This window comes from Terrapene carolina, unplaced genomic scaffold (genome assembly GCF_002925995.2).
Source record: "Terrapene carolina triunguis isolate 2854851 unplaced genomic scaffold, T_m_triunguis-2.0 Scaffold141, whole genome shotgun sequence".
Classification (NCBI taxonomy): domain Eukaryota; kingdom Metazoa; phylum Chordata; order Testudines; family Emydidae; genus Terrapene; species Terrapene triunguis.
The window spans coordinates 8,214,082-8,241,683 of NW_020664492.1; the positions used below are offsets into that span (position 1 = coordinate 8,214,082).

The 27,602-nt window shown below is 44.3% G+C and overlaps 1 protein-coding gene across 1 annotated transcript in view; it reads left to right on the plus strand.

Moving 5' to 3' along the window:
• Positions 1-7,562: 7,562 nt before the first annotated feature.
• LOC113406799 (klotho-like) overlaps positions 7,563-27,602 on the plus strand; it is a 49,854-nt gene continuing 29,814 nt past the window's right edge. Inside the window, exon 1 of the mRNA XM_026653543.1 lies at positions 7,563-8,324. Coding sequence (XP_026509328.1) covers positions 7,563-8,324 — 762 coding nt within the window. The remainder of the gene's footprint in view (positions 8,325-27,602) is intronic.

The window sequence follows — 27,602 nt, forward strand, 5'->3', positions numbered from 1 at the left end:
TTTTATTATTTCTGTTTTCAATTCTCCTTCAAACTTATATTTCATTAAGGATTTAAAAAGACACATGGCCAAGTTCCTCAGATAGGGTAAATGGGTGCACCTCTATTGACGTCAATGTACCTATGCTGATTTACACCAGTTGACGATCTGGCCAAGTTAATCATAAAAGACAAAATTAACTTTGCTGGGTATCTGTTACCAGGCCACAAAGTTAATACTGAAAAGAGTAATATCAACCAATCATTTTGTATGGCCAGGAATTGCACCTGTGAAAATTCATTTTAAGGGCATGTTCTATAGATGCTTAGTTAAGTCAATAAAAAAATCTCTTGTATTTCTTGGTACATAAAAGAGAGAAAAATCTTCTAGAAAAATCTTGATTCTTCGTTACCTCGACAGTAAGTGTGGCAATGATGAATCCAGGGCCGATGCAACACATTAGGCGACCTAGGCGGTCACCTAGGGCACTACAATTTGGGGGGCGGTGACCGCGGCAGTATTTCGGCGGCGGGACCTTCCGCTGCCTCTGTGGGGGGCGGCATTTTGGGGTGGGACCTTCCGCCGCCTAGGGCGGCAGAAAAGCTGGCGGCGCTCCTGAATGAATCCTTTCCCTATGTTCATCAAATGTATGAGTTTCTCTACACTGAGTAAATGCAATAAACTTCTTAAATTCAATAGACATCTTGATCTTGTATCCTATAATGCGAGTTTCATAAGGTCTGCTTTTCATCATGGTCCATCTTTCCTCTGTGGGTGTATTGTATCTATGTGAAAGTCTTTGTCCTCCAAGAGAAATATAACTTTTATTTTTTTCATTTAGGCTCAGATGAGCAATATCTACACTATAACTGTTAAAGGGTACCTTCTTCCATAAATCTGTGCAAATATAAAACTTAGTCATACAGAATGCAGTGCATTTTTCAAGCTAAATTTGTGCACAGATTATATTTTGGGCATATATAAAAGAGCATTATAAATCAAAGTTTGATACCTAGTAGGTGTTAGATTTAGGTGGTTTAGCCCAATGGTAGATGTGTTTACTGTAAGTCTGGAAATCTTGGAAAAATTTTAGAAAGTTTGTCTTGTCAAATATTAAACTGAGTATCTTAAATCTAGTACATGCATCCTTCTATTTTATCTCATTTTGAATGAAAGGTTTATTTATTTTTGTGGAAGTGTCCTCTTCTACCATGCTGCAGGATTTAAACAGCATCTTTGTCCAGTGTTGGCGAATATGTGTTGACAAGGAAATAAAACTGTTGCCCAAATCCCTCTCCCTGCTGATTTTAGCACCACAGTTGAACCTGCCCAGGACTGCAAGACACCTAATCCTCTGCTTGTGTTTTGAGACTAAGGGTGTACCAAATATGCCTCTACCAAAGACTTGTCATCACTTCCTTCAACCAAGATTTGGGTCTTCTCTCCCACCTATGGCAGAGGCAGACCAAATACACTGGTTTGCTCACAGGCATATGGATACCAAAGATTTCTAGACTTCACTGCTGAGTAAAGGGGACTAGTCAGATACGGGCAGGATGTTCATGAATTGTTAGAACATTACAGCCACCTGCTATCTACAGCCTTTGATGTAGTGATCCTCCACAGCCTCTCCCTGTCATCCCCACAATTCTCTATACTTCACAGACTTGCAACAGATGAAAGAAGAGGACAGATAATTGTAGCAATGATGGTGGAATATCAGATCTGAATGGGACTGATAGCAACAGAATGCATGAGGAGGACAGTCTTGCTAAGAGGTTCCTCTTCTGTTCTACCCTTGCTTTTGCAAGGTCTTGATCTACAGAATTATGCTGGATAGTAGCTACTTCATTCTGTTTCAGACTCAAATATAGTTTTTGATAATCAATCAAAATGGTTTAAAATATTTTGTGTAATACAAGAATTATATTTATTAGAAGGCACCATATGCGTACAGGCAATTGAATGCCTGACAAGATATAACGGAATATAATGATTTTATGTTTGTATGTGTAGCCATACAAATTCTCTGTACACGTATTAAGGTGCAGTGCATTATAGTTTGAAATGACATGCTTATGAAGTTTCAGCCCAATTGAATTTAAAATTATATAATTCCCTGAATGTAGTTGTTTCATTCAGAAGGAAAACGTGGATGGAACATTTACTGCAGCAATACACACAATGCTACTATACTTTAAAACCATACTTATTCCTGCTTAACCAAATCTTCCTTTCATAGTAAAAATGGACGAATATTTGCATGAGCTGTACTCAGCAAGAAACAAATACTTGACCTATGTTATCATTCAGCTAGCAGTTACTTGTCCTGCTGTGAAACTTCAGCAAGCGCAGTTCTCATCAATCTCCCTGCAGAAAGTGATCTGTAGACTGTTTGTTTGGACAGAATTTTACAGATATAAATTATATTGAAAACTCTACATTGCATTCATTTTAATAGTAACTAAAGTAAGACAACATTATCTATTCATTTAAGCCTTTGTGGATCTTACTCATCATAGTAGACATAGCATCTGGCCAGCAGTTTTGAAAGATTAGGACTGTCAACAGTGAATTGAAGTGTTTCAGGTATACCTGAACTAAGGATGCTGTTCTTATATGAAAGGTCACCTTAGGTACTTTTAGTGTGTTGTCACTTCTAAACTGAGCCAGCGGCACACAATCAAGCTTTTGTAGTATCATTTGAGAACCAAACCTAATTGGTTTCAAAATGCTGGTTTGCACACAACCTGAAATTAAAGGGGAGAATGGCAGAGTACAGTTTTCTCTGCTCTATTAAAAGCAGACTGAGAGCTCATTTCATTCTTCCTCTTACTGGGACTGTGTCCCACAGAATTTCCCATCCTCTTTGGTGAACTGAGGACTCTGAAGGAATATGAACTAGTAGTATCAGGAGGCGCTAGAACCTGGTGGAGAGCTTCTGAGGTCCTCAGCCTTCCTGCCAATAGATGGAATAGTAGCTGAACCTGACAGGAGAAGACAAGATGTCCGAGTCAGGAGTTCTCTACCAATCTTCTGTTCTCTAGAGGAAGATCTGTTCCTCTATTGACTTTCTCACCCATTCTGGGACAGAGCACAGGAAGGGGACACATCTTGATACTACCTTACCTTCTTCTCTGGAAGAAAAGAGAGACCTAGCTAGATCCTAGAGGCAATAAAACAGACCTGTCAGTTCTTTCATCCTATGTGGAGATGGAATCAAGGAGGAGTGACTGGGGGAAAATGTAAGAGATTGGAGCAAGAGACTTGAAGATGGAATTAGGATGTGGCCTGACAGAAGATAGGAACAGGGGGTGAGAGGAGAAGATGGGAAGCTAAGAATGGGAGGGTGATTGAGAGAACTATGTTCACTCAGAATATTCCATTCTCATACCCTGGTTGTAAGTGAGTCATGGGAAGGGGATGAGATGAACTGTGTGTGTGTGTGTGTGAATTGAGAGCATGGTGGGGAGGGGGAAATGAAAGAAATTAAGGTAAAAGAGGTGGAGGAAGAGAACTAGGGCACTAGAAAAAGTATGGGGGAAATAATAGTTAATCACAGAGAAAACTAAAGATTAATGAAAAGAGAAAGGCAGACAGGAGTAAGTGGGGGGCGGGGAATGAATGAATTAAAGGAAGGAAAAGAAAAGAGAAAATCTGGGAGACAATGTAAGATTTTTAAAAAGACACTGTTATATAGAAAGTCTTGTGTCAAAATATTACAATGAAATATGTAACCGTTAACTTAGTTTTTAGGGGACATGACCGAGAAGGAGGAAGGGGGGGGGTTAAGAGATCTAGTTGTGGATGGGAATGAGCCCAGTATTGTATGCACAGAATAGCAGGATAACCTTCCCTGTTTTTTTGTCTTTCTTCTTCATTTCTACTAACACCGGTCATGGTTTTAATTTTTAAGTGTGTATGACTGACAGGAGCCTTGATGTTAATGGTGCAAACTCACTGGTGTTTTTTTTACAGAATATATAGTTGTCATTGGCATAAAAGTGCTCTTGTGATACATCTTCAAAAATGTTGCATCAGATATTTAAAAATTCTCCAAGGGAAACACCTCCCCTCCCCCATTTGTATTTGTTTCTACATCAGTTCAGAGTCTCCTTCCTGGTTAAATTTATACAATGGGATTTATTGGAAAGGGAGTGGGGAGCTTCAGAGATCCACTATTGCACAGCTCCACACACTGCCCACACCTTTACCTAGATGGCTTTGGGCTTGTTTGGGCAAAGGAACTTACGGATACATTTCTTCTCTTCTCCGCATTCTCTTCTTCTTGCTGCATCCCATACCTCAAGATGGTCTGGTGTCATGACCAGAGACAACCACCACCAAAACACGTGAGTTCCCTTTCCTATTTTGATTTACTTTTACCACGGAGCACAGTTTAGTTATAAAGATGACTTACAAATCTTCTATTTAAGAAATGCAAAACTGTTTAAGTGGTAACACAGTGATGATGTGAGGATAAATAAATTAAAAACATTGTGAGGTGCTCAGATATCATGGTATGGGGTAAACTAGATAGATTTAAGAACCCAGATCAGTAGCAGAATGACCTTCATTCTACACTCATTACACAGTGAAGTCCATGGCAGTTCTGAGGTGCAAGTTCTTCAGAATAGGAACTGTTTCTTACCATGTGTTTGTACAGCACCCAGCACAAAGGGCCCAAGTATGACTGGAGCCTCTGGTCACTACCTTTAATATTAATAATAGTTATCATATGTTCCTCTTCCTTAACCAGTAAACTCATAGGAAAAAAAAAAAAAACAGAGAACAGCAACATGGCATGTTACACAAAAGAGCATGTTTAAAAGCAATGCAAAACTCACAGACCACCCAACAAACAAGGTATTTTCACTGTACAGTACCAGAAAAATTAAACCGCTCTTTGCACTGAAATGTTTTATTGGTGTCCAGTCCTAATTTACTGCTGGGGCAACTGATTAAACCTTTTAGGTGCTACTCAGCACAAACTCAGAAGTGTTTTGTATTGCCCCGTTTGAAACAAATTGTTATTTAATTGGACTGGAATAGAATGTATCCAGCTGATCAGATTGTATTGCTACTGTCTGGTTATCAGCCTGGAAATACACTCCTTGCAGCTGATTAACCACCATCACAGTATCAACCCCTACCTACACTCTTATTTGCTTCCATTTCATAAATTTCCTGCGCACAGCATTAATGGGTACAGTCTGCCCCTGTACAGCCATCAACTTAAAGCTCTAGCCATCTGACAGAAGAATCTCCATTCATTCTGATTAATTTAAAGTGGTATGATCCAGTATGGCAAATTTGGGTTCCTATATTTAAAAAACAAAGCAAACAAACCCTTTCAAGTCTAATCAGTGCCAAAAGGGAAAAAGATGGAACACTATGAAAAGCCAAGTAAAATGGTCTGTCGTGCTTGTGAAAGGTTAGAATCAACCTCAAAAATAGGTAAAACCTCCAGCTTCACTAGCAATTGCTGCTTGAGATACAATGAATTATAAGCAATTACCTGCCTTTTCCCCTCTGCAGACAATTATTTTTCTAAAAATAGTTAAATTATCATAATACTTTCATTCTTTGGTTAAATAATAACTTTATCTCCTGGGAACATCTATCTGTAGTTATCAGCCTCTCTAGCAGATGCATATTGCTTTTAGATGCCCCAACTGTTAGAGTTCAAATATTTGAATTTTAAATACTGGCCTTTTCAACTTTTTTTATTTGACTGCTCTAGTCGGATTTTTTTGGTTTAAATGAGATAAGAAGAGTAGCCATTTGAAACCTGACCTTTAGAAACAGTCCACATATCACATTCACACAAGCAATTAAAGGGAGTGACTAAAATCATTAAACTTAAATACACTGCTTGATGGATTTTGCCCTCTAAAGATCTGTGAGGCATTTCTAATTTCATGCAGCAAACAATCATATACCATACTCTTCACCTCCAGAAAGGAAAATAGGATTTTGCCTGTGCGTGGCTACCCAGAAACTAGTATATGCGTGGGTGAGAGAGTATAGAGTTCTTGGTCAATTAATTTTTTATTGCATAAATGGAATGATCGCAGCTGCGGTGACTTTTGATATTGTATCATGAAATAGATGCTGGATTGAAAAACATCGGATACATTTATTTTTAAAGTAATTTTCTATAGGATGTGGTTGGAGCCTCAGTGCCTCTGACATTTAAAACTGCTAGACAAAGTGCTGTATGTAACTGTACTGCAAGGGGGTTGTGACTCCAGGGCGTTATAAGTCCGTTCCATTTCTGTTGTCTGTGATTGTCGGTGTGATACTCACTTTGACTCGTTGCGATCACAAGTACAGCCTTCCAGTTAGCAGCATAAACCTAGTCTACTGAGCGCTTGAAAGCGCTAGTGTAGACAGGCTCGGAGCTAATCCCCTCGTGGAGGTGGATTACCAGGAGCACTGGGAGAGCTCTCTCCCAGCACTCGCGCGCGACCACACTCGCACTTCAAAGCGCTGCCCCGGGAGCGCTTTGAAGTTTCCAGTGTAGACATACATTTAGTTCCTCTGAGTCCTCACAGCCAGTTTTTCCACTGTTGGAGCTAAGATTACAGGACGGTTTTGTACTTTCCCCCTTTCTTTCCTAATTATCCATGAGCACAGGTGGAGAAATGACCGGGAAAGGCAATTTAATCATAAATTTGTCTCAAGAGCTCTGGAAGAGTTGACATTTAGACGCCTGTTAAAACGTTTCTTGAAGACTGTTTTATGTTGACTTTGGTACAGTTGCTGAAACGCTTACTCGTCACTTCTGTCCAATAAATCCATTCCGCACCAGTGCTTTGCACTTAAAAGTGTGGTCACCGTCACAGCCCAAGCCTGGGGCTGGCAATAAGTGTCTCCCCAGTCAGATTTGGGCTGCTGCACGGGGGTGCTGAGAGATTCCTTCCCCCATACAGTATGGCGGACTGCTCCTTAGGAGCCTCAGGTTATTTCTCACCTGCCTTTGTGCTCCATCAATCATTGATTTAATCGGTTCAAAGAAAACATCCCAAAGTGGTTTTAAATGGCTCCCTCCAGAGAAGGAAGCAGAGCAAGGCGGCAGCAGCAAAGGGCTCGTGTTCAAAGGCGTGTGCTTAAAGTTAGGCACCGCGGGCGTTTTAGGTACCCAGGCATCCCAGTGCCCCATTTCAATAACCACCTGCCGCCCTTTGCAATGGGTCCCGCAGGGTTTGTCTCTGGAGCGCTCATGTGTCTTTGCTCCAGGTGCAGGGGAGGGAAAGAGACAAACCGACGTGCTGCGTCTCGGGGACAAGAGTTGGAGCCTACAGGGCAGCTGCTCCCCGTTCCCTTCCCTATCCTGGCAGCGCGGGCCGTGCACCCCTAGGACCTTCCCCCCCCCCAGTCACGGCTAAGCCCGGCGCGCCCCTGGAGGACGCCCCGAGGATCCAGCTCGCCCCCTCCCCGGCCGAGGCTGCCGAAGGGCGCTGAGCACCTAGGTAATGATTAATGGCCGTGCCCACCCGGGGGGGCGGGGAGGGGATAAAGGGGGCTGCGGGGCGGGAGCCAGGCGCTCACACGCGTCCCCTCTCCGCCCTCCCAGCAGCATGACACCTGCGGCCCCGCTCCACCTGCTGCTGCTCTGCCTGCTGAGCTGCCGCCGGCTGCGCGGGGAGCCCGGGCAAGGCGCGGGCACCTGGGCTCGCTTCGCCCGCCTGCCCTACCCGGAGGACGAGCTCTTCCTCTACGACACCTTCCCCGCGGGCTTCCTGTGGGGGGCGGGCAGCGCCGCGTACCAGGCCGAGGGGGGCTGGCGCCAGGGCGGCAAGGGCGCCTCGGTGTGGGACACCTTCGCGCACCGGGCGGCGCCGGCCGGCGCCCGCCAGCCCCAGCCGCTGCCCTCGGCGCCCGCCGGCGGGGACGTGGCCAGCGACAGCTACAACAACCTCTTCCGCGACACGGAGGGGCTGCGGCGCCTGGGCGTCTCCCACTACCGCTTCTCGCTCTCCTGGGCGCGCCTGCTGCCCAACGGCACCGCGCCCCCCAGCCCCGCCGGCCTGGCGCACTACGGCCGCCTGCTGGCCCGCCTGCGGCAGCTGGGCGTGGAGCCCGTGGTGACCCTCTACCACTGGGACCTGCCGCAGCGCCTGCAGGACGCCTACGGGGGCTGGGCCAGCCGGACCCTGGCCGAGCTGTTCCGGGACTACGCCGGGCTCTGCTTCAAGCACTTCGGCGGCCAGGTCCGCTACTGGCTCACCATCGACAACCCCTACGTGGTGGCCTGGCACGGCTACGCCACCGGCAGGCTGCCCCCGGGCGTCAAGGGCGGCCCGCCGCTGGGCTACAGGGCGGCGCACAACCTCCTCCAGGTAAGGGCTGGGCGCCCCGCGGGCAGGGGATGGAGGGGAGGAAACGCCTAGGGATGGATGGATGGATGGGGGGTGATGCCCACTCCCAGCCGAGCTGGATGGCAGGCAGGCCGGCCAAGGAGTTTGCCCCACATGGAGGGAGAAGGCGAAAGCGCCTCAGTCTCCTCTCCCAGCCCGTCTCTGAGTTGGAGAGGAGATAAAATCCCTCCCCCAGCTGGGAAGGAGCGGTGGCTGGACAGGGGAGAGGAGATTGGCTTGGCTAGTGGAGGAGAGGGCAAGAGAGGAAAAGGGCTTTCTCGTTCACACGCCGAGGAAGCGGCTGAGGAGCTGGGATTTACAAAGTCAGTTTTGTTAGCGCAGATTTCCACTGGCAGTGATACGGGACTTGGCCAAGTTGGGAAATGCCTGGCAGGAGTTGCCGATCGTGGAAGGAAGGAGGTTCCCAGGAAGAGCATTGCAAACGATGTACGCCTACTCTAAGAACAGTTGGGGGAATCTGAAAATATGTCACACTGGGATTTACTGAGACAGACAGAGGATATTTTCTAGAGTAGATGAATGGGATTCAGAGGCAGGCAAAGGAGATGAAGTGGAGTTCTACATGTTTGTAGATTTCTTGCAGATAATATCCATCTCCCTAACGTCTATCCAACTTTTGTGTGGTGCGCAGACTTTGTGAATTCATTGCCATCCACCGGAGAAGATAAAATACATTTGGTATCCCTGCTAAAATTGCCACTATATTAAATCTGCAACTTCCGACTATGCCATCTGCAATATAAAAAAAAGTTTCAGCGCTGTACGTTTGCGTGGTGGAATGATGTAGTGTCTTCTCCACAAAAATAATGTTTAGGAAATGTGTAGCACCTGTTTACACTACAGGTGCTACAGCAGCATAGCTATGGTACCGTAGGGTAGACACAGGCTACGTCTACACTACCCGCCTGAATTGGCGGGTAGAAATCGATCTCTCAGGGATTGAATTATCATGTCTTGTCGGGACGCGACATTCAATCCCCGAATTGACGCTTGTACTCCACCAGCAGAGGTAGGAGTAAGCGCCGTCGACGGGGGAGCCGCGGAGGTCAATTTGCCGCCGTCCTCACAGTGGGGTAAGTTGGCTCCGATACGTCGAATTCAGCTATGCTATTTGCATAGCTGAATTTGCATATCTTAAATCGACCCCCACACCCCCGTAGTGAGGACGTAGCCACAGACTACAACGACAGAAGTGGTTTTTCCATCACCGAAGGAACTCCACCTCCCCGTGTTATAGTAGCTAGCGCGATGTCTACACTACAGCCTATACAAGCATAATTTATGTTGCTTAGGGTTGTGAATAAACCACCCCCCTGTTGCAATAGTTGGAAGGTGTGTGGTAGCACCATCCCATTCAGTGCACTGAATGAGGCAAAAGTCCTGTAGAAAATTATAGTATGTGATCTTTAAAAACGGTATCATAATGTTTATGCATAAGGGGACTGAATTAAAGTTGCACAGGCATTTCAAAACTTTTGAGTGCTTTATTTTGCAACCTTAATAGTGTTCTTTTAACACAGTTTGTGTGTGTGTAAAATTCTAGATTTTTTTTAAGCAAACTGAAACACTCCTGCTGCCCCCCAAACTCCATCGTGTGGCATCACATTGACACCCACATGTATCATCAAGCAGGGAATTTTTAGATCCACACACAGACCACTGCCACTCGAGCTAACAGAGTAACTGATTAACTGAGTAACATTGATAGGCTGTCATTCTCATTGTGGAACAGCACTAGATGAGGATGAGACATGCACTTCTTCAGCAGTTTTCATGGATATTTGCTGACAGCAGAGCAGTGGTGAGATTCAGGAATCTTGGGTTTCATTCCAGGCTTTGACTAGTGGCCAGTACTTAATTTGTAATGTAATTTGTGTCAGGGCTCAAGCAATTTTTTTTTACTTTCATAACTGATGCGGCAAGCCCAGAGTTGCTGAGGCTATGAAGTGCCAAGTTTAGAGGTGCCGTACCTCAGCCCTAGCAAGCCTCAGCATAAATTAATCACTGCTAATGGCACAGATTCTTTTGTCTGTTACCTTGAAATTTGACCCCTTCTGCCCCATCCAGTCCAATTTATCCCTGTGTCAGTCTTGTCTCTTCCCCTAACCCAGCTCCTCGTCCTAGTCCCAGTCTCCACTCCTCAGGCTTCTCATCCCAATCCAAGTCTCCTTGCCCAGCCCACGCTAGCCTCCCCTTTTGGTCTTCCTGTCCGAGTGCCAGGCTCCCCGCCTGCTTCCATTCCCAGTTACCCTGCTCCCAGTCCAATTCTTCTTGCCCAGCCATTCCCAGCTCTCTTCCTTGTTCCCAGTCTCTCTCCCCAACCAGTCCCAGTTCCTCTGATCCCACCTCATCATCTGATCTGTCTCCACCAACTGACCTTCTGAGTCTCTCCACTACACCTCTCCTTCGTTACTTGTCCCAGTGAAATCAAGCTTGCTGAATATCTTCAGAAAAACTCCTTTGTTCTCAACTGTTTGGCTATCAACAGATTAACACCCTATCTCTCTAATATACATGTCCTTTCACATTTATCCCCTAATTTACAATATGTACAGAGTTTCTAGCATCTTTTTTGCTTTTATTAAAACAAAGACCTTTATGTGCAAAAAGAAGCTCGTGCAAGTCTTTTTACTGATGCATTTTACAGAATGTTGATTACCATAAAGTATTAATTCATGTCCCTCGAATCCTTTAAATCTCACAGATACTAATGTGGATATTGGACTCTTTCTGAGGATAAGTTATTTATTATCTGAATAAGTAATCAGATAAGAATTAGAATGCGAGTCAAATTCAGGGTTGGTGTAAACAAGTTAGTGGAATTTCATGCATTTACCTGGGTCTGAATTTGGCTGGTTATGTGTTCATTTTACACTGTTATATGTACTACCTTTTCATTTTTTGAACTTTTTAATTTACATAGTCACTGTTTGTTCTGCTTTGTGGTTAACATTTTTCAATTTGTGAACTTTAGGGCAAAGGTGATAGTTTAAAAAAAAAACATTTTATAATGTTGAAAATCCAGTATATGGTTCCATACTTCAACATATAGGAATTGTGGAATGAAACATTATAAATAGAGAACTTCTAAAATACATCATGAATACTTGCAAGCATAAATACGTTGATTAAATTTAGGTGCCTAAATATGTGCCTAATCATGTTGCATAGTCACTTGAATGCTTATGGTCATAACCCCTGGCCAACCTACCACTTCTTGTGCTCTTTTAGGTGCACAGTAGCTCTCATGATTTAGACCCCAATCCTGCAAAATGCTGTGAGCTTCCTGTGAAGTGCTGAGTCAACTTCATCTCCTATAGAAGTCACCTTTGTAGGATTTGTCCAATAGCACCACCTGTTGAAAATGTTGAAGTGCTTGCTAGTGAAACTGCATGCCCAATTACTGCATGTGCACAGTGCTAATTTTGGAGAGAAATATAAGCATGCATGACCCAGGGACTTCTCAGTGCTAACTGCCAGAGGGCATAGGGGTTGCAAAGATTTTTACAGGGATTCCCTGAGTCAAATAGCTGCATAACCAAAGGGTTGGTATGTGAGGTCTCTACTGAGAGTCCGTAACCCACTGGTCATCTTTATCATTGTGAAATGTATGTATGGATAATATTTCAGAAATTATGTAGCTATACTAAAAAAGTATGTTCTTAATGTCTGGGAGTTAAGGCAGGTCACCGGGCAGTGACATACCTTGGACATGTTCCTTTCAGGCAGGAGGAAACAGATGCTTATCTCTCTGTCTGGCCACGTGTGTATTGTGCATTGTATGTCTCACAGCGGAGGCTTATTTGCACACTAAGCTAAAAGTCAGTCAAAAAAAATTGCAAAATCTACAAGAGAGAAAATCTACAGGAAGAAATAAAATAGCAGGGGGGTATCCTGTTTATGACAAAGATAAAAGGATTAGTCTGGTATGTCAGGGAAGGCACAAAAAACACAGGATCCTTCACTGAGGAGACAAGCTAACAGCGTGTTTGTCGTATGAAAGGAGGGTCCCAGCCAGACTGTCTGTAAAACACTGAAAAGACTTCGGGTGAACATTACTCTACAAGACATGAAAGTATCTAGTTAATTAAGTCTAGGTTCTAGAATGCATGTTAGGATTTTATTTTATATGTAACCATTTGTTTCCAATACTTCTTCTTGTTATTACTTCAGTCTCTGTGCTTTGTTAAATAAACTTATACTTAATTTCACTATTAACAAATCTAAGTGCGGTGAGTTGAGTGGAGCGGTGATCCTGAGGTGAATCTGGTAAGCAGGGGTGTACTGCTCCTTTCGGAACAGTGGATCTTGGGAATTCTGTGAGTGTCCGTCCAGTGGATCAGGGGCTGGGCCCTCCAGGGATATGCTCAGAAGGCTTGGGGGTTGCAGTGTACCTACTGCTAACATGTAGAGAGGCAGTGAGGCCTGCCTAGGCCTAGAGGGGCATGCTTGTGTTGCCTTTGCACATAGAGTTGGGGAGCTGACCAGCAGAAGGCACAGATAAGGCTTCCTCATGCGAAGGGAAGGTATTAGCAAGGTGCCTCACAACCCTGGGTACCACTTGAAAGCGTCACATGTTCTATAAATGTCCACTCACTAGTTATAAAGCTCTTTGCAGTAGTCTCATTTCAAATTCTGAATTGATAAAATAAGGCACATTTTATCTAACTAATAAATAATAAGGAAGATGTATAATGTAGGTGAGTATACTTTAGATTATTTTTGTTCTCCCAGAGTATGTAGGAAACAAACCACTGGATAGTTCTTCTGAAGTCAATGCAGCTATGCTGATTTACACCAGCTGAAGATCTGGCTCTTAGTTTTAGGGTACTGGGGAAAATGAATATTTTTCTTAAGCTAACGCTTTGTTTTTGACTTGTCTAAGACTCCAAAACTGGGTAAGAAATGGGTGCAATTATGTGCTTTTATTAACAAAAGAAGTTGAATAGAACAGGTTGACTCCATAGAGGTTGACACCCTCTCAAGTCTACAGCCAGAAAACAGAATGGTAGAAAGCTGACACATATAGGATCCATCCTATTTTTATGAGCTGGGTTAAACCTTGTTATGGGCCGAGTTAGAACCTTGTTAAAACTGATGTGTGAATGCACCCTTCACTTAAGATAGTTGTAAGAGACAGTTAAGGGGCCACACCTCACAAACCAGCACCATGTAGCTGGAAGTTTCCACTGTGTGTGTGTGAGAGAGAGAGAGATTAGAGGGAGAAACTGGGGTGCAGATACAGAAACTTAGACAGAACAGAGACAGACTCAGAGGTAAGAAGCAAGAAATCCAAGCAACAGCCTGTGAGCATGGTGTATGACCCTGGAAAAAAACTGGAGAGGGGTTTTGGGTCTAGTGTTGACTCAGGAGGCTTGGGACTGTAAGCTAAGGGCATATTTATACTTAAAATGCCACAGTGGCACAGCTGTGCCATTGTAGTGCTTCAGTGTAAACACTACCTAAGCTGACAGGCGAGATTATCCTGTCAGCGTAGGTAATCCACTTGCCCAAGAGGCATTAGCTAGGTTCATAGAAGAATTCTTCTGTTGATTTAGTGCTGTCTACATGAGGACTTAGGTCAGCTTAACAATGCCACTGAGGGGTGTGGATTTTTCACATCTCTGATCAGAGGTGGTGCTAGCCCATTGGAGGCCATAAGTGGGAAAACTCTGGGGGGGCTCCACACACAACACATAATAAAAAGCGAATAGGGGTCCCTTTGAGCTGCTTGCAGCCCTAAGCAATTACTTAGTCTGCTTATGCCTAGTGCCGGCTCTGTCTCTGGCTACGTCTTCACTACCCGCCGATCCGGCGGGTAGCAATCGGTTTATCGGGGATCGACTTACCGCGTCTCGTGAGGACGCGGTAAAATCGATCCCTGATGGCTCTACCGTCGACTCCGGAACTCCACCTCGACAAGAGGCGGTAGTGGAGTCGGCGGCAGCGCGGCAGCGGTCGACTTTCCCGCGTCCTCACCGCCAGGTAAGCCGACCTAAAATACGCAACTTCAGCTACGGTATTCACGTAGCTGAAGTTGCGTATCTTAGGTCGGAAGTCCGCTGTAGTGTAGACCTAGCCTCTGACTGCCATAGCTAAACCGACCTAATTTTCTAGTGTAGACTAGGCCTAAGAAGCTATTGTTTTGATTCTAGTTCCTCCTGCATTTGGAGAAGCAGGACCTTGTACATTCCTTGTAAATAAACAAGATTGCATCAAAGAAAACATGAGATTCCATAGTCAGTTTATACTTCCATTTGGAACACCTCCAAGGGCCCAAAGTTTGACTAGCCCCTCGGATTGAAAAGGGGCAACACTATCCTTCAGATAAGGAAGAGAAGAGTCAGTGTCCCCTTACCGAGTGACTAGAGTATTGGTGGCCAGTCCCCTTTCTCCTCAAAGAATCAGAGAAATGTTCTGTTTCTGCAAATACATTTTTTCTGTTTCTTGATCTAAGTGAATTGTTTGTGTATTGAACTTGGGCCAGTTTTCACAATGTAAACTGCATTTTCAGAAACCGAACAACACATTTATTTCTTCAAGAAGTGGAGAGGAGCTGCTGCCTAGAAACCAGTCACATTGCAGACAGGATGCTGACTCTCCTCTCCTTTTCCTGGATAAATACTGTTCTTAGGTGTTGACCTTTTGGGGTTTGACCATTGAACACTAAACCCTAAAAAGTGTGAACAATTATAAATCTAGGAACTTTCTCCTCAATGCATGCACACCACTTCCTTTATATTAAATAAGAATAATGCATAGTCAGTGCACCAAATTCTGTTCACTTGGAAATGCAGAGTAGGTCCATTGAAGTAAATTGATCTATTTATTCTGAAATAACTGAGAGCAGAACTTGGCCAGTTAGAGGTGAATACACCTGATAGTTATTGTAGAAATATATCTAACAGATTTTTTTTTTAACGAGGAGCAACGGTAAATAATCCTGTTTTGCCACATCATGCAGATTTTCCCCATTTTTTTTAATATTACCAGTTACAATGGAAATGGAAACAAATAAGAAAATATCTAATTTCTAGCTTTTAGTATCTGTCCTTTCCTCTTCTTTGATAGTATTTGTTTGCAAATATTTTATTTCAATAGAAATTAATCACTCATCTTTTGAGTCATGTGGCTTTAAAGCGTCAGAGATGACGAACAAGTATAATTAACCAGTAGAGAGGATTCAGACTAGACATCATGATTTCCTATAATGTAATCTTGATGTAGGTGGTTCTGATATAGTCACAATTCTACCATTTGTGAGGTGAGAGACTCTTTGAAGCTTTCATCACGAATGAAAAAAATTAAAAACAAAAAGTAAGAGTTCAGTTGTAAAGTATGCTACAACAGAAGGCAGGAATTCTTGGGTTGGCTGTACTTTTATAAAAATCAACTGTTAATACCTGTCAAGTATCAGAGGGGTAGCCGTGTTAGTCTGAATCTGTGAAAAGCAACAGAGGGTCCTGTGGCACCTTTAAGACTAACAGAAGTATTGGGAGCATAAGCTTTCGTGGGTAAGAACCTCACTTCTTCAGATGCAAGTCTGAAGAAGTGAGGTTCTTACCCACGAAAGCTTATGCTCCCAATACTTCTGTTAGTCTTAAAGGTGCCACAGGACCCTCTGTTGTTGTTAATACCTGGTGAAGAAAGGATGAAAGTAACCCCATTTTGTCCTCCAAGCATATGATTGCACACTACATTCACAGAATGAATTGTTTTCAAATAGTCTAAGTAAATAAAGTCCCAGTTGTACCACATTCCTAACATTGAGTGATATCTTACTCTGCAATTGGCTACTTAGGGCTACTTGTGAAGTAAGAGAGGGCTACTTGTGAAGTAAGATGCTATTCAAGGTGTGTAAGAGTGATAAGGTTAGGCTCTAAATGGATGTCCTTCAACGGTAGGCAGATTATGTCTTAATTAGAAGAGATAAAAGGAAAAGCTGAAGTTGATGTACTTAGATCTACTTACTGTGATGCCTTCACTACGGTGAGTTGACTGCTGCCGCTCCCCAGTCGACTCTGCCTGTGCCTCTCACCGAGCTGGAGTACAGGAACCGACTTGAGAGCGCTCAGGGATCGATTTATCGCATCTAGACTAGACACAATAAATCGATCCCCGCTGGATCGATCACTCCCTGCCGATCCAGCTGGTAGTGAAGACATGCCCTTTATGTGTAAGTTCTCTGTTGTTGCTTTCCTGTGTAAGCAGTGCCAATATTTTTATTTAAGATCAAAGTTCTAGTTTGACATTGGTACGTATTGGATAGGATATTTTCTGCTTGTTGCCAGGAAGATAGTGAGCTATTGGTTAACTGCAGTTTAATAAAGATAAAGGGCATTTGGATAGGCACCAAAATAATCCTTCCTAAAACTTTACTAGGCACTGAAGGACTGAAAGTCAAAAGGTTTTTGCTCTTTGTTGATACCCTTTTCTGTGTTAATCTAATAAAAGATGATAGAGTGGAAGGGACCTCTTGATACTTACACTTCAATCAAGCAGCTCAAAACCTTTGCTTCTTTATAATTGTACTTTTGAGGGCCTGATTCAAAACCCACTGGAGTCAATGGAAAGACTCCCACTAATTTCAGTGGGCTTTGATCAAGATCCAGTGCCCAATCCCACAGCCCTTATTCACAGGAATAGTCCCATTGGAAATAGTGGGGCTGTGGGCCCACTCTTATGATTAAGGGCTGCAGGAATGGCTGCTTTCTTGACTTGAATGCTTCTACAGAGCACTCCTTAAATACTTCATGAGGTGCACAGTTCTACTCTGTATTTGTACAAATTTTTATTTTTACATTTCTCCTTATTTTTACAAATTTTCCCTAGTATTCCAGGTAAAGGGTGGGAATAATCCCTACCCGTACTTAAACATTTTGTCTGGACATTTGGAATAAAAACCAACTTCAGTTTTTAAAGGGTGAAATTGTTAGCTTAATTTGAGATAGCATTTATAATTTTGTAATTCCTGCCTTTCCTTCTTGACTGAAGACAGCAAAGCTGTGTGAGCTATGACAAAGAGAAGAGCAATCTCTATTCAGAACGTCTTAGCAGAAAGCTATACGGGAACTCTGGGGTAAAAGACATTTGGTGTCCTTATCTCCTACTCAGGATTTGAACCTCTGGGGGCCTGATTCTGATCTCTTTTGCTTTGGTGGAAATGAAATCAGAATTGGGCCCAGAGACACTGATAGGTTCATAGGAATCATTCTGGATTTATATTGGTGTAACTTGCAGAATCTGGCCCTCAGTGTTCTTTACGACACTAACTCCTTCCGTAAAGTTATAAAGTTTTCACTTAGTTATAAAAGCTTCCTTCCACGGATCTACCTACAATAAGAAACAAAAGATGAATTTCCCCTGTCTTCAACTATTGCTTCACGCTAACCTGAAATATGACCAAAATAATACATGTGTGCAGGTAACCAGTGCTGAGATAGATTCTTGCAGGGATAGGGTTGGCTGGTGAGAGTTAGGGTACAATCAGTAGGAGTTGGATTCAATGAGCAAATTCAAAGATGATGTACATTAGTCATTGATTTAATTTGGCCATAAAACTGGATATGGGGACCAGATTTATGGGCATGCTCGAGGCATCTCACACTGCTTCAGCGGGGAAAGACAGTCGTAAGAATGGCTTAACTTGCTGTTTAAACCAGATTTATGGCTGCTTTGTGTTGCCTGAGCAGCTCAAAGCAGCCAGACTGTGCTGGTGAATCTCACCCATAATTGGTAATGTAGTATAACTTGCACTGATTCAGCATTCTGTGGGTGGGCAAAAGAATTGTAAATTAAATACTGTGGGTCAGATTCTGGAACTGATTCTCTTCCCACTTAACACCAGTTTTACACAGTATATCTGCATTGATGTCAATGGAGGTATTTTGAATTTTAACTGGTGTAACTTGGTCCAGCATCTGCCAGGTAACTAACTTCCAGAGTTTCTGAATTAGCCCAAATTAAAGTACATTGCCTCTCTGACATGCAAAACCCATGACTCTTCATTTCTGTGTGTATTACAGCTGAGCAGAGAATGGCAATTCAGTGTAATGGAAGATTTCAAAATCTGTTTTTGTTTCGATTCAGACAAAACCAAAAATTTAGAAATTCTCATTGCAAGAAAGATTATTAAAAAAATTTATTTGAAAAACCAAAATATGTTGTTTGATAATTTCAAAACAGGCAGGCAAATGGTGAGTTGGGAGCCTAGAAGCCATGGGAGCTGTGGACTGAGCCAGGAGTCCTGGAGGTTGGGAGCCTGGAAACCTCAGATCTGCAGCATGCCACCTGGCTGGGGCTCCTACAGCTTCCCACCTCCCATGCCAGCTGGGTCTGACTATCAGAGAGCTAGCTGGCTTGCGAGCTGGGGAGCCTGGGGGTTCTAGCTCTGTGGCAGCCTGCTAGGTGGGCTGCAGGGGAGGCCCACAAGCTGGCAGGTTTCTGATGGAGATTTGTCAAAATCAACAGGTTTCCTGAGTGTTTGTTTTGGTTTCAGTGAATTATGTTTTTCTGACGGAACGGTGTTGTGTTGGAAAAATTTCCACTCAGCTCTAGTGAACATAAATTAATTTTGAGACTCCCAGCAGTCCCTGAAATTGAGACAATCATTCCTCCAATTTTAAGGCTGTAATAGCCATTGATCTTGGACTTATGTTTTACTCCAGTTTACCACCATAACACAGAGCAATAGGACAGTTTAAAATCAGCCAGGCGAGATTATTTTATGATAATGCCTTGCTATTTTGTAAGTCCAAAAGTCAACCTAGAAATCTATTTACAGCTTAATGTCCTTAGCAAAGGTTAGGAAACTTTGGCACTACTAGAATCATTACATGTCCATCCCAATATAGAATGTTTGCTTTTACAGTTGGATAGATAAGAATATTCATTTGCTTCTAAAGAAAACAGCAAAAGGTAATCTGGTTTTTGTAGCTAGTAAATGGTACTATCTGATAAAAGTCCACGGTAATTATCAGAGCTATTTTTAATCAGCTCTTTTTTTCAGTTATTGCTCTGTGTATTTAGCAGCTCCATTAGATCAGTTGTTGTCCAGAGCTAAGGGCAAAGTTTACTTAATTTGTTTATTTAACTTTTAGCATTTTAAAAAATTCTCATTTTAAAAGCAGCCCCAGTAACTCTTGAACCTGATCACTGATTCATTATCCTGATTGTGTTGCCTTAAGCCACAAGTATTTGCAAACACTAGTCCCATGCCAATTATTGGTTCTCTTTTGAGAAAGTTAGTTTGAAATACATTGTGTAGTCAGATGAAGTGGTGTTAATTCACTTTATGGACTATAATTAATTATGTCCTCTTACTTAGATTTCAATTTAATTTTCTTTACAAAAAGGTCAATGCTAGAAACTCATTAACTTAAATGGACGTTGGATTGGGCGCTTTATTATGATAATGTACTTTACTGTATTGTTGGCATCATATTTTATATCTTATTCAACTATAAACATAGCCACAGGCTGCCCTCAGCAAAATGGTCCCCCTATCCATTTAACCTTTTGTAGGTGACAGTGAGACTGCCCTGAGCTAAAATGGCCAGCATCTCCCATTATTTCCAAAATGGTGGCCTCTTAGTGGCCATGTGAAAGCCAGGCAGGGGACAGAAGAATGCAGAGGTGCTGGTAGTGAGACTGTGAGGAAAATGGCATGAGTAATGTGTTAGGAAACAGGACCTGATCCTATGAGGAGTCAGGAGAAAGTGGGGAGCAGGAGGCAGACTTAGGGGTATGTGTTGGTAAGTGGACTCCCCTCTGAGTCGCAAACAAGGAGGCCTGCATTTGTGTGATGTGTTTTTAAAGCTTGACATTTGAACCTAAAATGGAATTCGGGGCAATTGGCCTTCCCCAAAGGCAAGAAAATATATGAGCACATAGATATTTGACCTTTGGGATTTTTCAAAGGAGCCTAAGGGCTTGTCTCTACTTCAAAGGCTGCAGTGGCACAGCTGCAGTGCTTCAGTGAAGATGCTACCTACACCAATGGGAGGGCTTCTACCACTGGAGATAATCCACCTTCCCCAGAGGTCCCTGCTCTTCTTCTGCTGTGTTGAGTGTGAAGGGAACTTTCTCTGGGGGTAAGTAGTGGGCCATGGGTGCCCTTTAGCACCACCTTCTGGTGGAACATGGCACTGCAGGCACTTCCTACTTCAAATTCTCCTCACGCAGGTGTTTTCTCTGAGATTCATATGGCTCAGTCCTCTTGTCTGGGTCACTCTCAGTCCCATTTCAGGGTAACAGTAGTCCCAAACAGACAAAAGGTTCTTTCCACCTTGCTTTGGACTCCACTGGAGTCCCTCTCACAGTCCAGGCTACCTTCCTGGCTCTGGGATAGAGCCCAGACTCCCATACTCTTTCAAGACCCTACTCTAAGGCCTTCTACAGAAATCCAGCTTGCTCCCTGAGGTTTCTCACTGCTCTGCCATAGAGCACTGGTTTCCCTGGGGTACCCACCTGACTGATAATGGCTCAGGGCCTTCCACAGAAGCCTGCTTACTCCTCAGACAGATCTCTCGCTGCTCTTCTGTAAGGCCCAGCTTTTCATTAAACTATCACTTGACCCCCCAGTTAGTCCTGGCCCCACAGACAGAGAAACAATTAATTAATTAAGGCACAGGTGAGGCTGGCTCCATCTCCTGGTCTGCTGGTCCCAATGCATCTGGAATGTTGCTGTTGGCCTCCCTGATGTTAATTAGTCTGGCAGGACCAATGACCTCTGTCCAATTAGCTGTGTTAACTGGATCCATGAGGGCTCAGTGTGCCCTCTATCAGATCAGCTACCCCTTGCTCAGATTCCTGACACTTTCTCTCCTTCCCAAATGACATACGAATTAGAGCTGGTTGAAAAAATTTTGATTGAATTTTTTATCAAAATTTGCTGATTCATTGAAATCAGAACATTTCACAGAGACATTTCAATTTTGACAAAAATTTGGAATAAAATGAAATTAAAAAACTGAGTTGTTTTGACTTTACCACTTCATTTTATTCCAAATTTAGAATTTCATTCTGAGTTTCCTGTTTCATTTCATCTTGTTGTTGAAAAATTCCATTACAATGTAGTGTGTCAGTCACTCTTGTCACATGTTGCCCTGTGTGTTCCTTCATTGGGTGAGTGCACATTGTTTAACATTTGTTCAGCTTACCCATGAGAAGTTTCAGTGTGAGTTGTTGCAGCAGGACTGTTTACTTTGTTTGCTTGAAGTTGCAGACTGATGCATCTGATTCTTTAGTGAAAGAAATGTAGAAGACTGAGGACTGTCAGGATAGAATTCCTCTGGCATAGTAGGTACTGTCTGACTTGCCCCTGTAGCTGCTGGCATGACTGTTGTGTGAGACAGTAATTATTCAATGATTTATTTCACCTCAGGAAGCCTGCCTGCCTTCATTCCTCCATCATCCTTTCCCCCGATCCTGCAAGATAAAAAGAGGAATTCATTCTATGAATCTATGAATAAAAAGCAGCAATAGTTTGAGGGACAAAAACATTTTCAGAAGCTGCTCGTAGGACAAGCAGTGGTGAACTTGTGCCATCCCTCTCAGAATGCCTGTCTCAAAACTTTTTCAGTGGAATTAATAGATTGTAGTGTGAGGCTGCTCAGAAGCAGCGTTCTTCCATGGAGCAGTTCAGGGTTAGGAAAAAGAAAGATGACTTCTGGCTTGCTCAGTGGAGAAAGGGTTGTGGAAGCTCTGCAGCATGAACCACAGGGAGTGAAGGGAGGGAAACTAGAATCTCATAAGGAACAGGAATTGGCAGAATCCACTTTGCCCCAGCCAGACAGCTTCTCTGAAAAGGAATATTTCCCTGAGGCACAATTGACCAGGGTGCTGGATGTGGCAATACTAGGAGGTGGAGGAGGTTAGTGTATCTCCAGTTAGTTTGGCCTGAGGTTGCAGGTTCTGATCTAGAGGCTGACCCCCAGCAAGCTATGATCAGAGACCCATTAGCTTCCTCTTAAGCTTAGCTCCACTGCTCCCATTCATTAATTTCTGGAAAGGATGTGGGTTTTAGTCACAGCTCCCAGATGAGAGGACAATCACTGACTCCATCTCTGCCGGCCGTGGTTTTTGGTGGGAACAGTAGAGGGGAAGGCACTGCGCCCACTCAGCATGTAACTTAGCAGCAACTGTCACCAGCTACAATCCCCCAAATCTCTCCTGAACAGACATCCTAAACAGACATCCTCTGCACTAAACAGACATCCTCCTGGGTTTGCAAACACTTCAAAGTTGATACTGGAGAAAGTATCAGTGCCATTTGCCAATTATGTAGACATAGGGTCAGGCGGGGCTGTCACCACAAAGGCTGGGCACATCAGGCATGCTGGCACACATGGAACTCAATCACAGAGCGCACATACTGAAACAGGTTGGCTTCAGAGAAAAACAGCCAGGCACTGGGTCTTCTACGGAGCAGAGGCTGGCACAGCCAGTGAATGCCGCGATTTTGACAGCTTAGCAGAGAGTGTTCAGAAGGGGCAAAAATATGATTGCAGCCACCCTAGGGTTGTGACACTGGCTACAGATGCGTGAGGATGTTGGCTGTGGACATATTTCCTTTCTCCCATGTGGAGGATGAGGGCTGCAGACACCTTATGGCTGCAGCTGTCTGCAGATGGCAGAACCTCAGGGCTGGCACAACCCATTAGGCAACCTAGGCAGTCGCCTAGGGCGCTGCGATTTGGGGGGCAGCGACCGCGGCGGTATTTCCGCGGTGGGACCTTCTGCCGCCTCTGTGGGGGAGCGGCATTTCGGGGCAGAACCTTCCGCCACCTAGGGCGGCGGAAAAGCTGGCGGCACTCCTGCAGAACCTTAGACACTCCTCTTTTCCTAAAAATGCAGTTCCAGGACTGTGTATTGCTGTGAGAAGTGCAGTAGGGCTGACTGGGTAACTGAAGGTAGAAGGGCGCATCTGTCCATGGACATGTGCACCAGTGGTCAGAGAATGACTGCATGACTGTTTATGATCATCTGGGTGAGCAGCAGCAGAGAGATTAGCAACAGCACTTGCAATATGTATACCCTCAGTCGACAGCCCACCATGCTTTGCATGTGGGGCTTGAAAAACAGCACACCTCTGGAAACATCTTAAATAAGCTGTGCTGTCACCAAGTGGCTAAAGCCCCTGGACCTGTCTGCTGGGTTTCTGGCAATGGACAATGCAGTAGACATCACAAAGGCAGAGTGTGATGGTTGCTTCCAGCTTGTCCCTTGTCTTGCTCACTGCCTCAGTCTCTCTGTGAGGAAATTCCTAGGAGGGGTGGGATACAGGGTTGCAGATGCTGCTGTCAATGGCCAGGAAGCTCTGTGGCCATTTCAGCTAGACCTGTGCAGTGCACCACAAACTTAGAGAGCTACAGGAGTCACTCAAACTGCCACTCCCAGGCCAGGAGCTCGGGGGCCGGGCAGGACGGTCCCACGGGCCGGATGTGGCCCGCGGGCCGTAGTTTGCCCACCCCTGTTTTACAGGATGGAAAGTCTGTATGAGCAGAGAAAAGCAATGATAGAATTCCACATCTGTGGGCCCAGGAAAGTACAGATGAACACCAGCCTCCAAACTTCACCCACCCACTGGCTCCTCATGAAGAAGTTAACCAACCTCCTTTGACATTTTGAGACCACAGGGATGCAGTGATCAACCAAGTAATTCCCTTGCTGTGCCTGCTGGAGAGAGAACTGAGACATATTCCAGAAACAGAGTAGGGAAACCCTGGTGGGAGTCATGCGGTCTTTTCTTCTGGGAAATCACCATCTCTTAGACATCTGGGAGAAGGAGCATAACTGGATAGCAACATATCTAGACTACTGATTCAAAGGACTATGGCTTCCTTCCTCTCATCAGAGAACAGGGAGGCAGGCATGCTTCAGGTGGAAAAACAGCTTCTGCTGCCACCTGTGCTGCCGTGGCATCACTGATAATTGTTGTGTTAGTTACCCAATGTAGCTTTTAACTATTCTACATGTGCTGCAGTCACACCTCTGACTGTAATGTAGTCACACCCTGAAAGACATGGTGGTTAATGTCATTGATGGGGTGATTCAAGACACTGTCACAACCAGGAGGCAACACTAGCAGTGGGCAGTACGACATGGATTCTGCCAAGGGAGAGAGCAAAAGGTCGTCGTCCTCCTTTTGGCAGAGGTTGGGGGACTTTGGAATGATCACATTGCTTCTTCCCACCTTAAGGAGCAGGAGCCCGATGCTGCTGCAGCAGAGATGATGGTGGAGGAATATTTACAAGATATGATGCTGGTACCCCTGACTCAGACTCTCTTCATTATTGGCAGCTAAGGAAGGATGTATGGCCAGCATTGCATTAGCTGGCTGTTGCCCACTTCTCCTGCCTACCATCAAATCTGTACTTGGAGCACCGCTTTAGTGCAGCAGGCCCTACAGTCTCCAACAGGTGCATGTGTCTCTTGATAGGGAATGTCATAGGCCTACTCAGAGTCATCGAGATTAAGGCCAGAAGGGACCACTGGATCATCTAAAGTCTCATCTGCACATCAGAGGCCCCTAGTGGTGTCCTTGGTGCCTCCACAGTACCTCTGGGTGCCTCCTTTGCAGGTGGGACCAGAGACACTGGTTCCAGAGTCTTTCCCCTGTGCACTTGGGAGCCCCTTTCACAGTGGTGGCAGTCAGCCACCTTTGATTGCCCTGTCACTACTGCAAAGTTCTCCCGTATACTTGAGCATCACCTCATGGAGTGGCAAGAGGCTCCCTCCTCTTCAGCTTCCCCCTCCCCACCACTCTTCCTTCCATCTCTGCTATAGGGAGGTTTTATTTATTTATTTATCTCGCTTTTATTTACATCTCTCAGTCACTAGTACTCCTATCCTCCTCTGGCCCCTCCCTGCCTGGACTAAGTGATGCAGTGAACATTCCAATCAAACTAGCTGCTACTGGATTTTTCTGTTCTGGGTTGAAAAAGGTTGAAATGTTTCATTTCAACATGAAACGTGGGGCTAAACAACAGGGATGGAGAAGAGCTATTTAAACTAAAAGACAGCTGCTGGCACAAGAATAAATGGGTATAAAGTGGCCATGAATAATTTTAAGATGGAAATTAGAAGGATGTATCTACCATCAAAGAAGTGAGTTTCTAGAACAACCTTTCAATAGAAGTAGTGGGGGCAAAGAACCTAATTGGTTTTAAAATGGAGCTTGATACATTTGAATGGGATTATATGATGGGGTTGCCTGGCCCCTCCAATCCCAACCCCCACCCCAGCACCAGTGGGGGTCCCAGCTGTGCGCCACCCCCTTTCCCCGCCCCCCAAGCAGCTAGGCTGCCCTCCCCCAGCACCTGGTATTTTTAGTAAAAGTCATGGACAGGGCACGGGTTGTGAATTTTTGTTTACTGCCTGTGACCTGTCCATGACTTTTACTAAAAATACCTGTCACTAAAACGTAGCCTTAATTATAAACCACATGTCTGATTTTTCAAAAGTGCTGAGCACCTCGATCTCTCATTGAGTTCAGTGGCTTGGGTGGATACTCAGCACCTCTAAACATCAGCCAATTATTCTAAGAATAGTTCCCATCTCCTAAAACAATATCAGCTTCCATTCAGAACCTATGAAACACTACTCAGGCTAAATAAACTGGCAACCTAAACAAGGCTTGGTGATGGAGGAATGGCTAACTAGCTTTTGGTTTTATTTGTATGTGATGGGAGTGTCTTCAAATCTGTATGCTTTGGAATCAAATCTAAAAAAAAAAAAAAAAATTGCAGTCATACAGCCAACAAATAATTTGTCCTGCCCTACTGTATGCACTTCTAGATTTGGATGAAAACTGTTCCAAAATAAGGTCAAACTTTACTACAGTTTCTTTTCTTGGCTGTTCAAGCTGTTATTGCAGTATAGTGGTGCAACACTAATATGCTTCTGCTGGATTAATAATTAAAAAAAACTGGAAAGTACTTGCACTTCAGGAAAACTAATAACTCTAGGAGCGACTCCTACACCCGCTCTTTGAAAACTTGGCTTCCTCGTATCAACTACATTAAAAAAGACACGGTAGTTTAATGATCACAACATTTCTACAAGTCCTTTGTATACAAACAGAAGAATCCATGTTGTCATCATACATATATACAATACAAACATCAGCGTTTACAAAGTAGGGACTGTATGATCTTTATTTTTTGCTGTTTAACCATAGTCAATAAAGACAATGTAAAGTACTTTGCTTAGGAAGTAAAAATCAAATGCACAACTATAAAATGGGGAATAACTTGCTAGGCAGTAATATTACAGAAAAGGTTCTGGGGATCATTGTGGATCACATATTGCATATGAGCCAACAATGTGATTCAGGTTCAGAAAAGGCAAATACCATTCTGAGTTGTATTTATGGGAGTGGTGTATCTAAGACATGGGAGATAATTGTTTCACTCTACTTGGCACTGGTGAGGCCTCAGCTGGAGTACTGGGTCTGGTTTTGAGCGGTCCACACTTCAAGAAAACTTTGGACAAATTGGAGACCAGTGGAGAGCAAAAAAATGATACAAGGTTTAGAAAACAAGATCTATGAGGGCATGTTAAAAAAACAACAACTGGGCATGTTTAGTCATGAGAAAAGAAAACTGAGAGGGTATCTGATAAGTCTTCAGATATGGTAAGGGCTCTTATAAAGAAGACGGTGATCAGCTCTCCATGTCTAATGAAGGTAGGGCAAAAAGTAATGGGCTTAGTCTGCAGTTAGGGATAGGTTAAATATTAGGAAAACATTTCTAAGGCTAGTGAAGTGTTGGAATAAGTTACCAAGGGAGGTTGTGGAATCTCGGTCATTGGGGGTTTATAAAAACAGGTGCTGAGTTCTTCAGGGACTAGAACTCTGATCTGTGTAGTGGGAAGAGCCAACACCTCCATGCTTCAGCCCTGGGGTGGTTGGGAGATAGGCTCCAGGCAGCCCCGGTTTTTGGCCATGAGGTTTTAGTTCATGCTCCAACCCCTGGCCACGTGGCGGCAGACTCCAGTCCCAGTCTCTAGCCCAACCCCGGTGGCAGCTGCTGGCCCCAGGCACTGATCCCTGACCCCAGCAGCAGCCACTGGCCCTGGGCACCAACCCCCTGCCATGTGCTCTGACCCCCAGTCCTGGCCGCTGACCCCGGGTGCCGACTTGTAGTCCCAGCCACGCGGCAGCAGGCGCTGGCTCCTGGCGCTGATCCCCACCTCTCCATTGCCCCCAGCCCCCACTGCCTCCCCCAGCCCACATCT